Source organism: Pleurodeles waltl, chromosome 4_1 (genome assembly GCF_031143425.1).
Source record: "Pleurodeles waltl isolate 20211129_DDA chromosome 4_1, aPleWal1.hap1.20221129, whole genome shotgun sequence".
Lineage (NCBI taxonomy): Eukaryota > Metazoa > Chordata > Amphibia > Caudata > Salamandridae > Pleurodeles > Pleurodeles waltl.
Genome location: NC_090442.1, coordinates 456297592 through 456312894, shown reverse-complemented (window position 1 = coordinate 456312894; position 15303 = coordinate 456297592). Strand labels below are relative to the sequence as shown.

Sequence of the window (15303 nt, the reverse complement as noted above, 5' to 3'; positions counted from 1 at the left end):
AATTTTGTTTTATATTGGTGTTTAATCAGCAAGCTAAATTAGGGTTCAAACAAGAAAACTGTTACCCTGTCAATAGTGTGCTATTTTCAGAGGAAAAATACATATTTGTTGGAGGTTTGATGTAGCTCCTATTTTGTCACTCTGCCAGGAATAAAAGTATGGTGAAGGAAGACTAGCATGCACATCTGGCAATGCTTAATAGAGATGCCATGAGGTTTACTTGCCACTTTTCTACCAACACCATTCAAGGCCCAGCTGCTCTATAAAACTGAACAGGTATATTATTATTTCCTAGAACTTCTAAGCACTTAGAACTTCTAAGCACTTGTGAAAGACTAATGGCTTAGTGGTTGTGCCATGCTCTGCAAATCGAGAAAAATAATTTACTTAATGAAAACCACACCTGTAATACTGCACTTGTTGCTTTACTAGCCCATGGAGATAAAGAACAAAAACAAACCAGAGACATTAACTCAGGCCCAATAACAAGTTATAAGCTCTTCAGAAATGGATCTTCTAGAGCAATGACCCTTAAAAATTGAATCTCAGCAGTAATTCTACAGCCAAAACATAGCTCAGTCAGTTTATAAAACACTCCAAGAATCTGTGGGCAATCTGATTTCACATGTCTGAATATTAGCATGATAGACTCATATCTTAATCCTACCAATGTTGTTAAAGTGAGGACCATTAAGCAGTATAACATTAGCACCAATTATCCCGGCAGCAGGAGCCAATTCAGTGTATAGTGAGCACACAACATCTCAAAACATGTCTTAATTCACAATACATGCATGTAATCTCTCAGTGGACACATAGTGATGTGTGAGATCTTGTTAGCTGTGAATTAAGGGCCTGATGTAACCCGGGATTTTCAAATCCATGTAATCAACTGTAAATGCAAGGATGGATCACTGCCTACTCTTGAAAAATGTCTGACATAAGTTTTTTTTCTTTTTTTTTTTTTAAACGCATCCAGTTTTCCTTTATGGAAAATGGGCTGCATTTTTAAAAGAAAATGATTACTTTGTTTAAAAGCAATCACAGACATGGTGGTCTGCTAACCATTGCGGTGATGCCTGCGAACCATAGTCTGTCCTCATTTGTGACCTATAGCATTGATATTCATGAGGTACGTCAAATTGCAACCCACTATGATTCAGTATCTCGTGAATCGACCTATTAGTACATAGGTTGGTTTGCAAGATACCTCACTGGTCACAAAAATACTCAAAAAATATGCTACCAGTATTTTGTGACCAGTGCTTAGTAGGTATGGCCCTCACTTAGTTCAGTAACTGAGCCCCCTTCTAGGCGGACTCTTCTAAAAAGGGGATCTGGAGCTAGGAACCAGAGGCCATCCAGGGACTTTGCAATGTCCTTGTCCCCTTAATTTTTCTGAGCATCCCGTCAGCCTTAGGGTTGAAGAGATACTCGCCATCAAAAGGCAAGTGAAGGAGGTTCTGTTGCACTTCCAGCTGGAATCTGTAGATCAGGAGCAATGTGTGCCACCATACCAGAATGTATAAATGCCTTGAGCTGCAGTATCTGCCACGTCAAGACATCAACTGAGGTTCACACTGCTGATAATCTTGACCTGCCCCATTTTCCTGTGAACCTCAGAGTGATTTGTGATAAGCTCCTCCATCTCCTCCCAAGAATGTCTGTCCCAGTATGAGAGGTGGCCTATAGAGTTGGCAATGTGCCAGTGGGTGCCACAAGTTTGCCAACAGCGTCAATTTGCTTGCTCTTCTTTCTCAGGTGGAAGTGTGTTCCCGTTGCCAGCACCAAAGCCAGTTGATAGGCAACTTTCACCCATACCGGCTTCTTAGAAATTGTACACGACGTACCCCGCAGCATAGGTAGGTATTATACTGTCCTCTCTGTTTTAAATATTGTTTCCATTAGGAAATCATACTTATCCTGCACCACATGCATTTTTACATTGTGGTACTGGGTGGCCCTTAGCATCACCCCATGGTAGACAGTGGTCAGGCGGACAGGCTTTTATGTCCACTATGTCTTGACTGTAGGGATGGCCGATGCTGTTGTCCTCCCAGGGGTCGTCCGCATCCATAGGATACAAGAGATTTTCATACCTGTCCTGCAGGTAATATGAAATGTTGGGATCTAACAAGGAGTCCACAGATTCCTGTGAAGACTCTAGGAACTGTGGAGGAAGAGGTGGTAGTGGTGGAGAGTACCCTGAAATGGTGAAAGAGGTTGTGAACTTGTAGTCCAGTCTCTAACCCTCTGGGAGAGCCAGTGCAGGCATCTTGAAGGGCACCTCCTTAAAAGCTAACTTATGCTTTGTGGGGATTTGAAAGTGGCTGCGCGTCGGCTTAGGAGGCTCATACCTGGGCCTTCTTCTGCCTGGTGTTGAGGTTACTGGGGTGAATATGGATGACAGATGCCACTTTTGGTGTCTGTTCAGGGCATCAAGGGGACCTCTGGTCCCTGCTTTGAAGCCATCTGGGACTGTGCTCTCCAAGTCGTCTTCAGCTCTGAGTATAGGCGCTCGGTTTTGAGGAGGCGTTTACAGTTGTCATGGCTTGACACCCTTGGACAGTGGCTTCCTTGGCATTAGGAGGGTGCTCAATGCCCACAGGAGCGTGCTCTGCCTCAGTCAACCGATGCTTTTCAAAGCAAGTTAGCGACTGACCCTTCTGTGTCTGATATACCAGTGGGGGCAGTAGTCTTTAATTTCGTTCCCAAGGGCTTAGGAGGCAGATAACTCCATGACCTGCTCTGCGGCCTCAAAGGTATCTGAAGGTATTAGTTCCAGGGATTTAAACCCCTTTGGTGGCCTGCTTTGCGGCGTCAATGGCATCTCAAGGCATTCATTCCAGGGATTTAAACCCTCTCTGTAGCTAGATGCCGGATCCATCTGCCTGCTTTTCCTGTGGTTAAAAGAGGCAGTTGGGTCCCAAGATGTCCGGAGGGTGGGGCTGGGTGGAGGGATTTGGCAATGCCTGGCTCTGAATTTTGTGACGCACCCAGAGCATCGCCCTGTGGTACTAAAGGGTTTGCTTTCATCAAATGGAATGACAGGTGTCGCAAGAGTTCTTTTCATGCTGGGATAGCTGCCAGATTACATACGAGGTGGTGGTTGGACCAGGGATATTTGGCATTAAAGGTTGGACAAAACTCAAAGGATGTGCATTCCATATCCTTTGCCTCCACATATTCTACAAAGATACCAAAGAATGTGGCAGAACCACATCAATCCTGGATCTAGTACGTAACATCCAAACACGTTGGTGCATTGCGGAACAAGGAAGTGGTCACAACAGGTCCTGTGATTCAAGACTTTTTCAAACAAAGACAAGTTTAAAACGTCTGAGCCCAACAGCAGATGACAAGAGTATGCAGAGGATATGTATCCACAGCCACACATGCTACCCATACACACACAAAGTTAAAGTTATGGCTAGGAAACTAAAAATTTAAAAATAAAATCATGAAATTTCTTGGTTGTGGTTCAGTACGTAAACCATAACTCTTACCCACAAAAAGAAAACCATAACAACTTCCAAAACGAGTGTACATGCCATGAGAGATTAAGTAATTGACATGACATTAGCCATCACATCGCTATGGATAAACAGTATTTTTTTAGCTTTACTATGAGGTCATAAGCAGTCTATTGGTTCGGGGATGAGGGAAGTTCTCACTGTGGTTTGTATACTGAGTCATAACTGGTGAACTTTAGGGGGTGTACCTTATTCTCTAAACCATAACATTACTTTGTTTCAAATGTATTTTCCTGAGAATCCAGGTCCTATGGACACTCACTTGTGCATCCTAGCCACAGCCATGACGTCTATGTCCTTTTTTAATGTGTAAATTTGCCAAAAGTCTCAAATCTTTGCTTGAAGCATTAGCTCACTGTCTAGAAAGCCAAGTTGTATATGTTCAACTAATGATTATTTCAAGGCTTACAACTGTTGATTTTATATGCCTTCATTGTTTTTCCTCAAACCTAGTAAAATTCACATATTTCTTAACCATTCAAGCTTGGCAAAAAGTGCCCATGTCAAAACAGCAGCTATGTGGGTACCATTTTTTGAAAAAATGTGAATTCACCATAGACTAAATGTATTTTTCACTACTGGTGCTTAGAATCATCCATCATACCTCCCCTTCTCTATCAGCCAATTAGAAGCTCAAATAAACTGTTTATTCTTTATTCTATACCTTAAGCTTGAATTCCAAAAGGACACTATTTTACTAAACCCATCCTCGCAAAATGAGTGAAATATTTTAATTATATACAGATTGTAAATGTAAATAACGCTAATGAGACAGAGGCAGTGGAAATTTCTTCCAGGCAAATACTTATCCAATTGTACTAAACGAACTAAAAAATACTCATGTTTTTCAATCATCACATCTAGACCGGCCTTAACCCAGCAATAATTATGGCAAAGACAACATTCAAGAAACTCTATAACTCCTCTGATTTCTCTTGCTTGCATTTGTTAAAAACAATCCTTGCTCTTTTCTCATTTAAAAGAAATTCAGGTAACTTGCTCTTTACTCTCCTCAAGGTATGTGTACCTTTCCAAAGAGCCCCACTGAATGTTGTTCTATGTCAATGATGCTGCGAATGTCCCTTGTTCAGCTGACATATTTCCACTCATCTTAGTAATAAGTGAATAGTACGACAGCTCCTCGAGTATCCAAAGAAGTACTGGAAAGCCAATAAGTTTCGCCTTGGCAGTCTGGTTTGATGGAAAAGAACGAAAAGAAACCACGTTTGCCGCCCAACATCGCTGCCATGTGTTTGTAATAAAAATCTGACATAAAAACATTTAACCCCCGCATATAACGTTAGTATAATAGAATGTGTGCTGACAAGCGGGCAGCTTTACTTGCAGCATGTGCTTTGAATTACTGAAGACATAGTTTAAACAAGCACGGGTGACCTGAAAGGCTAATGACAGGGGCCATTGCAACTCTGCAAGCGCAGCAGGCAAAACAAAAACAAAAAAACGTATTATGTAGTCTAGCATAGTCGCACCCCAAACTTTGTAGATTCATATTGTGTGCTGCAGCAGCACTGACCATGGTGCCATGGTTCTGTGAATGACGTTTATAAGTTAAATGTAAAAGCAAAAAAAGGACACGGTTAAAAAAGCGTAGGGACAAATATGCATTTTTAAAATAAAAGCAATAATGCCACAAAATGTACATCTAGTGTAACAAGTTGAATAAAAGAATAATGGCATTTTGTGAAATAATTATAGCACTACACAATACTGGGCTTGCATTGCTTTCCACATAAATTACATTCAAGTCTTCATTCGGACAAGCAGCACCTCTCAACAAGGTTTGGAAAATAGGCCAAATATGAAAAAGGTGGGAACACATCATAGAATCAGACGTGCTAGTACAGGTAACTTAGCAGGGGACTGTGGATTTAAATTCTATACTAAGCATCCAGTTTCCATCCTCAATATCAATGTGGAATTTTTCTGCTACATGTTGTTTAACAGCTTAAGGGATATGATTAGCCTTATAATGAGGAAGAAAAACCGATTTCCTCATATCGGCACTCCTTCCTGGTATTTTCACGTTTCTAATTTATTTTCCTCAAAAATTCATGCAAGACTGTGCCCTGCTCATTCTTATGGGTCAAATAAACACCTAATCTTAGCACTTTTTCATTGTCTTTTCTCTCAGAGTACCCATAACATATTTAACAGTCTAATGTGACTAGAGTTCCTGGATGTGTTGTTCGTCTGCACCATCCCATGCTCTTAACACTAAACACACAATTAAAGATGGTATTGATATGTAGGGCATTAAGCAGCACCAATTAAAGGTGTACGGAACTCATTATGCAGATGATACCCAGCTTGTGGTCTCTTTTTCAACTGAGCAGAGCTCATCTGAGTCGGTACTTGCCCCTTGTCTACGGGCAGTGTCCGAATGGATGTCAGAGTGTAAACTCAAGCTAAACGGAGATAAGACAGAGGTCATGATTCTAGGTCATCATGCTCAGCCGAATCTTATTCCCTCCGTGCTCCGTTCTTTGGGAGATCTGCCCCCCCACCCCCAAGGAATACATTAAGAGTTTAGGAGTGGCTCGACCCTTAACCATGGACCAGCAGGTGAAGAAAACTTCCTCTATTCATTTTGGTATATTCAGACTTCTTAAAAAAGTGTTTAAAATTCTCCCACCTATCGCCAAAAGACTCATCATTCAGGCACTCATTATCTTTCGCCCTGGATTAAGGTAATGCCGTGTATCTTGGTGCTGCGTAATATGTTATAAAGAAATTTCAGGTGGTGCAGAACACTGCTGCCCGCCTTCTTTTCAACATACCCAGCTAAATCAGCTCTTTCTGCTCTGGATTGGCTCCCAATGGAGCAACGGATAAAGTTTAAAACATTGTGATGCATCCACAGAGCACTTTACAATAAAGGTTCTCCGCTTTGGCGATCCCTTGCCTCCTTCCATAATCCTACTAGACATCTCAGATCATCTTTGGCGACGCTAGCCATAACCCCTTTAGTGAAAAAGTGAAAATGGGGAGGAAGATCTATGTCCTACCTTGGTGCCAAGTTGTGGAACTCTCTCCCCCTGGTTTTACAACAAACCAGCCACAAACTATCTTTTCATCGTCTACTTAAATGAGTGTTTTAACCTCTGTCACTAAGTATGTGTTCTGAAGACTTCTGCTTAGCGCTGGGACGCCTTTGGGTAGCCATGCGCTCTATAAGTTCTCATAACATAACATTCGAAACACTGTGACGGCAAGCATTGCTTAAAAGCTTTGAAAAACAACCACATAATTTTGACCAAGCAATTAGGTGGAAGTAAATAATGCACATTTAACAGATGTTTGATGCAAAAATGTGAATAATAAACAAAGACTTATGCCTTAGTGATGATATAAATACCTTAATAATAGAGAGTAATGCAATGATATCCTTGGTCCACAAACATGTGCAGGCACTTCAGCATATTCAAAAGTTAGCACTATACTTAGCACTGAAGTAGCTCTGGAAAAAATGTTACTTATTCTGTAAGCATCTATTTGTGGCATGTAGTGCTGTTGATTCACATGCCTTGCATACTCCTGCCATCTAGTGTTGGGCTTAGACATGTACAACTTGTTTTTCGTCAAAGAAGTCTTTGGAGTCACAAGGTATAGTCACTCCTCCAATCACTGGGAATGCACTTGGACGTTAACACCACTGTTAGATTGTTTTCTCGCATGGCAGGCGAGGATGGAAATGGAAGGTGAAGGAAGATGGCCATGCAAGCAAATGTAGAATAAAAAAGTAAAGAAAAGCATCTGCAACAACTGAAGACTTCTGTGGAGGAGAGTGGGCACATGTGAATCTACAGCACTACATGCCACAAACAGATGCTTACAGGGTCTAAGAAACATATTTTGTCAGTGGCATGTATAGCTTTAGATGCTCTCCACAGACTGTAAAGCAGTTCCTCCCTAAGCAGTGCTTAGTCAGAGGATGTCGCAGAAGATTGAAAAAGTGTACGCAGTACTGCCTAGCCCACTTGATCTTGTTGGCGTGTAGCACATCCACATAGTAATGTTTAGTGAATGTTTAGGGGATGGACCAAGTAGCTGCCTTACAGATGTCAGCTTTTGGGATAGTGCCTAGAAAGGCCATGGAGGCTGCTTTGTTGTGTGCTGAATGCGGCTTAAGTGGAGCAGGGCGATGTCTTTTACCCTTGGCATAGGTCTGAAAATATCTCATAAGCCGCCAAGCTACCTTTGCTTTTGAAATGGCAGTGCCTTTGTGTGGTTTAATCGTGGCAACAAGTAGTTGCTGTGTCTTACGAAATGCTATTGTCATATAAGTTTATTACATGTGTGCCCTTTTAACATCTAAGGCATGGAGGGCTCTCTCTGCTATGAGTGTGGGAAGAACACCAGGAGCTTAATTGTCTGGTAGAGGTAGAAGGGAGAGACTACCCTGGGCAGAAACCTTGGGCTAATACTAAGGACGACTCTGTCAGTATGATCCTGGAAAAAAGGATATCCCAACGTGAGAGACACTGGTGCTTGCTGACACACCTGATTGTGACTAGAAACATAACTTTCCAAGATAGAAATTGAAGAATGAAGGGGCTCAAAGGGGGTCACATGAGCCTAGTGAGGACTACATTGAGACTCTAGGCAGGGACCAAGAGTAACTGGGGTGTGGAGGAGATAACCCTTCCATAAAGGCTTTAATGGTGGGAACTCTAAATAGTAAAGTGTGTTCCTGTTCTGTAGGTATGCCGCAACTGGAGCCAAATGTAAACCAATGGACTTGTAGGCCAGGCCTGCAATTTGCTAATGAAAAAGGTAGCAAATAATATCTTGCACTACTGAATTTAGTGCGTCATTGTGTTTGGGTTTGCAGTAGTGGACAAACCTCTTTCACTTTGCTGCATAGCATAGCATAGCAGGTTCTAGTAGGACAGCGAGCCTCCTTCAGGATAGACATACATTCCAAAATCAAATCAACACTAGATCTTCCTAGGGACCATCTACTTGTGACCATTGGGCCACAAGGTATTCTTGAAGTGCATGAATATATAAATGGGTGTGAGAAACAATGATAGCGCAGAAAGCCATCATGCCGAGGAGGAGCATGACTGCCCTGACAGTTAGTCAGCGATTTGGCTGAAAAAGAGACAGCAGAATTTGGAAGACATGAACCTGTGCAGAGCTGGGAAAAGCTTTCCAAATGGCTGAATTGAGGATTGCTTTATCTGAAGGGGATGACGATGGGACTTGCCAAAACTGGTAGTGAAACCAAGATCATGTAAAAGACTTAAAGTGATCTGGGTGTGTCCTAAGCACTGCTGTCTGCTTCCGCTCTTTATCAGCCAGTAGTCATAGTACAGGCAAGAAGTGGATGCTGCTCATCCGAAGATGAGCAGCTACCAATGCAAGACATTTTGTAAAGACTCTGGGGGCATGGTTACCCTTGAAGGCAGAACTTTGAACTGGAAGTGTTGTCCACTTACCTTGAACCTGAGTTAACAAAGGTACGCAGGGTGGATCAGGAAGTGGAAATAGGCGTCCTTCAGGTTGAAGGTGGTTATGGAGTCACCTTACTGCAGAGATGGAATGACATCCTGTAGTGTGACCATGAGGAAGTGCTCCAAAAGAATGTACTTGTTGAGGTGCCTACAGCCTGAGGGACTTGTCTTTCTTGGGGACCAGAAAGGTTGTGTTGGTGTGGTGGCACAGGCTTTATGGCCCCTTTGAGTAGGAGTGGGTGTACTTCCTCATGGAGGAGGTGCTGATGTTCTATAGAGAGGGAGTGTTTGTGGGGTGGAGCAGTGAGTTCCAGACAGTAACCCTTCTCTACGATGGAAAGGAGCCACTGGTCAGAGGTGAGAGTGTACCAGCGTGTGAGGAACCCCTACAGTCGTCTCTCGACAGGTGTTGTGTGGTCAGGTGAGGGTTGAGGGGGACTGCCCACTGTGTGATAGGAGTGGCTTTCTTTGCTGCATTCCCTCTGCCCCTGCAGTTAACGTCTCTATAGGCTCCCCTGGAGGAACCTCAGGAGGCTTGCTGATGTTACTGCTGCCTCTGAAAGAAGGTAGAAGCATCTGAAGAGGTGGCTTTGGTGCACAAAGAAACTGGGATCTATGAATGGACCCCTCTGGCAGTGGGGTCTGAAGAGCCCTATTGCCTTAACCGTGTCTGTGCCCCTCGTGATTGTTTTCTAGCATCTGATTAACCGGAGGTCCTAAGAAGTCCTACCCATCCAAGGGCAGGTTGATCAGATGGTACTGGACTTCTGGCTTAAAGCCACAGAAACAGATTCAGGCATGACAGCGAATGAAGATGCTGGCGTTAATGCCTCCGGCGGGGGTGTCGGCTGCATACAGAGCACATCTGATGGTGATGCTGGAAATAGTCTGACCATCTGTGACTAATTCTTATGCCCACTGTCTATACTGATCAAGGAGGTGATGGATCTTGTCTCCCATCTCATCCCACTGGGCCCTGTCATACCCGGAGAGTAAGCCAAACGAGCTGGCACTGTGCCAGTGGGTGGCAGATTGAGTGGCCACTCTCTCCTCCACCACATTGATCTTTTTACTCTCCTTATCTGGCAGTGGGGCACCCCTGAACCTTGGACATTAGCTCGTTTACATGCAGTATGAGCAATGAACGGGTCTGATGGGAGATGACTTCTTATGTAAGTTGGGACTGAGGACTTGAACTTTGTATCCACCTTTGAAGTGACCACTCTGGCTTTTAGAGGGTCCTTGAAAGTGTCCTAGGTGGTCTTTAACATGCCCTTAAGCATGAGGAGATACTGAATAGAACGCTGGGTGTTGAAAAGCGTTTTGATAAGGAAGGCATACCTCTCAGGAACATTATGGAGATCTACTTTGTGAAAGGTGGCTGCCCTGTGAATAACCTCATGGTAGGACGAGGTTTCGTACAGAAGTGGGGAGGGGTTTGTGGACATATCTGAGTAGAAGTCTGGATCGGTGTCCCCTGAGGGAACAATATCAATCATACCAGGGCTCATCTCAGGGATGAGGGTGAAATGGAGGATCATAAGGGTCCAGTGTATGTAGAGGACTACCCTCCCCGTAGGATGAATGTGAGGAACCCTCTGGTGAAAGTGGCATAGGTGGTTGTGGTGAAGGAAGAGGTGGTGCAGGAAGAGGAGGTAAAGAGGGGCGAGAAGGTAGAGGACTGATGCCCCTATCCTGATGTTTCCTGAGCTTGGGAGGTGGTGGGGGCTTCAGAGCACGCTGCTCCTCAACAGTCAAAATCCTTCTAGGAGGCAGGGTGTACTAGACCATTGGCAGTAGTTCAGCAGAAATCTTGTGGTATAACAAAAGGATAAACAGTCATTTTTGCCTAATGTCCAATTCCTCTTGGAGGCGCACAAGAATTAAGAGGTCCTGTTCATTGCAGTCCCCAAGGAATGACGCCAAAGGCTGTTTCAGCTTTGAAGCAGGTCTCAAAGCCAAGTGGTGTTTCGGATCTGAAGAACCCTTCGGTGACAGCACAGAGGAGCCTGATGGCATTGAGGTAGCCGTCAGCCCCAAAGAAGGCTGGGACTTCGGTCTCTGTTTTAGCATTGAGAATGGAGTCAGAGTCGGCAACAACGCCTTTTTGACTGTGATGGCCATGGCTGGGAGGTAGCAGCAAACCAGAAGGCTGTTGTTGAGGTTGTGGGCTTAACACACTACCCCTGGATGGGTGGCGATCGACCTGTTGTGGGAATCAATGTGGAACTGTGTTAGGAAGCCCGACTGAGAACTTGGTTTCGGACAGAAAGAAGCTAGTTGGCCGGTGGAAGGGGTAATGTCTGCTTTCCTTTTGACAGTCTCTCCCAAGACATTGGTGGTATCCTCATCTTGTTGCTGCGCCAACGGGCAAGTCGAAAATCACGTCGGTACCTGAAGGTCTTTTTGGACCAAAAGGTGAGGCAGGCAGGGCAGGAGGTCCCTTCAACAACAAGCAGGGGTTGTAGATCGAGTGGTGAATTTGGAACCTTGAGATGTCCTGTATTCAGTACTAAAAAGGTGTTTTTTTTTCATCACAGTCTGCGCTTTCTGGAGGACGAAGATCGAAGAGAAGGGCCTGAGGGGGTTTGAGACCCCGAAAGGGGCATAAACCAGATCCCAGACATGAAACCAACTGAACCACGACTGAGATGAAATGACTGCAAACGAACACAATGTCTCTTGCCAAAGAGAGCAGAAGCACCAAAAGGTCCCGACAACAAGCGCCACGTGGTGTCGACTAAGAGCTGTATTGAAGCACGTCCAAACCTGACGGCAGAAGAAGGCTATCTAACAATAAAGTTGATGCCAATGAGCATTAGTCATAGTAGGAGTCACCATACCTTGTGACTCGAAAGACTTCTGTGAAGACAAGTTGTACCACTCCAAGCCCAACACTAGATGGCAGGAGTATGCAGCGCATGTGTGTCGACAGCTCGACATGCCAGGAAAAAGTATGTTCTTGGAAAACTTGCATCTCAACTCAGAATAAGCCAACATCTTGAACAAGAAAGAATCACTCACTATCTGCCAGGCACTTGATGCTGAATCCCTCCTATACAATGAATAGTCACCAACTTGAGATTCGGGTGTATCTACTCGTTAGACAGCCGAAATTATATCCATCTCTCTTTGTTCATCTTGTAATCTTTATACTACTGTTTCAATGAGCTTCATGTCACTTAATGTGACACTTCTAAAGCGCATTGGTGTCCTAATTAAGGCGATCTAGTATGGACTGAGGACAACATTTCTATATTGCTCAATGTATAAAATGTATAATAAATATCTTTAACCAAGCTCATGTTTTACAATGCTATTTATAAAAACAAAACTATTAGAAACCATATTTTAGGTATAATCATCGGAGCAAGCCATTTCCTTTTTAGTCATACCCAGAATTTTAAGTAAAGGGCCAATAGCGATGCAACCAAAACTAAATTGCAGTACATGTTGACAATGCATCCAAAATAATCTTACCTCAGGCTGAAAGCTTACAAAACTGTTCTAGTATACAAAGGGAGAATACCAAGCACAATTACTTATAACTGATATTTTTGCAAAAAGCTTTAGCTTTACCAGTCAAAGACTTTCCATTCAATCAAATACAAAATGAATATATAACTAACTTAATTTCTATGCCTACTGTTGAAAACAGATGCTTCTAAAATATTAGGGAATTTGTAACTGCAGTTACCTGAACTTGAGTAATAGTTTCTTCACTGATGTCATCGTTTGCTAACTCAGTAGTAGCCGTCATAGTCATCTGGAAGCTTTGGTCATTCTCTGAAACTGCAAGCCATTAGAATTAGTTTTCTGCATTTCCGCAACTTCCAGATAAAAAGTATAAATACGAACTAATTCAGCATGACCAACATATTCAGTGACAGCAATCACTATGGTGGGGAACAGTCATCTACCATGCAGAAAGCTTTAAGGTAATTTGTCAAATAAATACACCTTAGATATGTTTCTGTTTCTGGCCCTGCCCCCGAATGGTGATTCACAGTTATAACCCAAAAGTAGTTAAAAATGCTGTGACAAGTACATGCTTTCTTTGCCATACAACATGTTGCTAAATGTAATGTCAATTTACTTGTAAATGTACTTGCATTTCTGTTGGTTGATCTGTGAGGTATGGCAAGGCTTCATATATCTTACTTTAAGGGATGGCAAATGCTACGCTTTTGACAGGTAGGGAAGTGGCATATAAAGATACTTGGGTCAAAAACGTTGGGGGGATTTTAAATAAATTGATTTGAAGTATAATGCGACAAAGCTGTCCACTGTTAAAACACTCATTCTATTTTTCTTTGACTAATTAATATCTTAGATAGAACATAAACAATCAGCATCAGTACCTAAACAGTCCTTACTGCCTACCTCAGGTGAGGAATTTCAAGCAACTATTCTAGAACCTAGTAGCTTGATTTGTCAGGAATGCTGATAATGTCATTGAATACTATATCAGTGTTTAAACCGTGCACATTTTTTATCAGGTTAAACACCAGATTTGATTATAATGAAAACAGCGACAGCGTAAGAATATTCCTTCTAGTACTGATAAATACACTGCAAGAGAAAAATTGACAAGCACTTCTAAACTAAACACACATAAAAGCTTTTGGGATGATGAAATCCTCACTAAGCTACACTAATATAATGCAGATAACTGACTCAGTTACTTAACTATACCTTTTAATTCTTTAACAGACATGGCCTAAATACCCGATTCCAAGGCCATATCATTCAGCTACTGAACATATGTTTGTTTGACTACATGGGACACGCCACAGAAGTAGAGTTTCTGGAAAAAGATAATTCTATCCTCATTAAGTGTGGATTATCAGTTTGGTTTTATTTTTCTTTTATTTTTTTAATTTAGCATACACTGAAGTTCAGGAAACCCGGGACTCTATTCTGGACACGGTGCAACCATTTAGGGATATTAATTTTCCTTTACGGAAATGACACTCATTTATAATAAAGAAATGCCCTTTGTCTGCTATTTTGGGTTAGGTTATAGAACAAGTTGGGGTTTGAATCTCACTGATGCCTCCTCCATAATTGAGGATAGGTCTTAACCTCTTGGCTACTATGCGTTTCCTGTCCATGGTGCCAAGCCATTTTTTTGGATGTTTGCAGTAATTTGCACTTAAACCTTCATAAATTGCTTTCCACAAAAGTTACCCACACCAAAACAAATCTGCATCCTTTTTTCCTCCAACATCCTGAGTATTGTAAAGGTACTCAGGGTTGGGGGGGGTGGAGCTAGCCTGCCAGCAAGATGGCTGGCACCTTGTGAGGCTCTGCTGGGCTTAGGGCCTCATTTTTGCATTTATCCCGTTAGGGTGGCACTTATCGGGATCTCCTTGCTGGGCGGCCCTTTGGAGGTGCTGGTGGCCGCTGTAGTGGAGGGCGCGGGGGAGCCCTCGGCGAGCTGCTTTTTCCGACGGAGGAGGAGGGCCTGGCCCGCGTTGGGCTGGGCGGACAGAGACGCGCCGCCGCGGACTTTCCTGCCGGGGCTAGCCAGCCTCATGCTGTGTGCGTCATCGACGGTGAGGCGCTGATGCTTGTTGGAGGCGGAGAGCTCTCTGCGCAGGGCCGGATCAGCGATCGTGTCGGGCCGTGGCCCCCGCTGCCCCCAGGGGCTTGGGGCGGATTGGCCCGCTGCTCTGGTGAGGTGGGCCGGCCCCATGCGGGTCAGAGGCTTTTTGCGGTCTACTGGGGGTTCGTCTGGCCTGCAGCTGGTGACGGCTGTCGGGGCCCTGAGCGGGGCACTGGCCCGGGGGATTCGCGGGGGTGGCCGCTGGATCTCCTTTCTTGTGCCCTGGGGGCTGGGGGGCACCAGCTGCGGGTCTGTTTGCTGGGCTGTGGCCGCTCTGCCATCTCTGGGCGGGGGAAGACTCTGTGGCAGGCCTAATGGGTGGAAGCTATGCCTGCTGTAGCGGGCTGGTGGCGCCACAAGAGAGTTATTTTGGGTGCCATTTTTGGGCTTGTTGTGCCGCTCTGCGGGTGGCGTGGCACATTGTGGGCCCGCCTTCTCTGTCTGCGGGTTGTCAGCCCTGGTGGTGCACCGGACCTGGTGGAGCTGTAAGGAGGAGCTTGTTGCCTCAGAGAGCTTGGCTGCCTTGGGAAAGCCTTGGCTTGGGAAGGTCGCTGCTGGGAGAACTCTGCACACCAGTTGCGAACGTCGATAAACTGGCGAGGTGCCCTCCTTGGGGGAACTCAGCCGCTGTGAGAATGGGGAAAGCGGAACAGCGGCAGGCAAAGATTTCCTTTGATGGGAGCCG

General features: G+C 44.2%; 1 protein-coding gene across 3 annotated transcripts in view; it reads right to left on the bottom strand.

Moving 5' to 3' along the window:
* DMTF1 (cyclin D binding myb like transcription factor 1) overlaps positions 1-15303 on the bottom strand; it is a 330757-nt gene that overhangs the window by 245249 nt on the left and 70205 nt on the right. For all 3 annotated transcript variants that reach the window (XM_069228717.1, XM_069228718.1, XM_069228719.1), the window contains one exon: positions 12708-12802. In XM_069228717.1, the coding sequence (XP_069084818.1) occupies positions 12708-12802 (95 nt within the window). The remainder of the gene's footprint in view (positions 1-12707; positions 12803-15303) is intronic.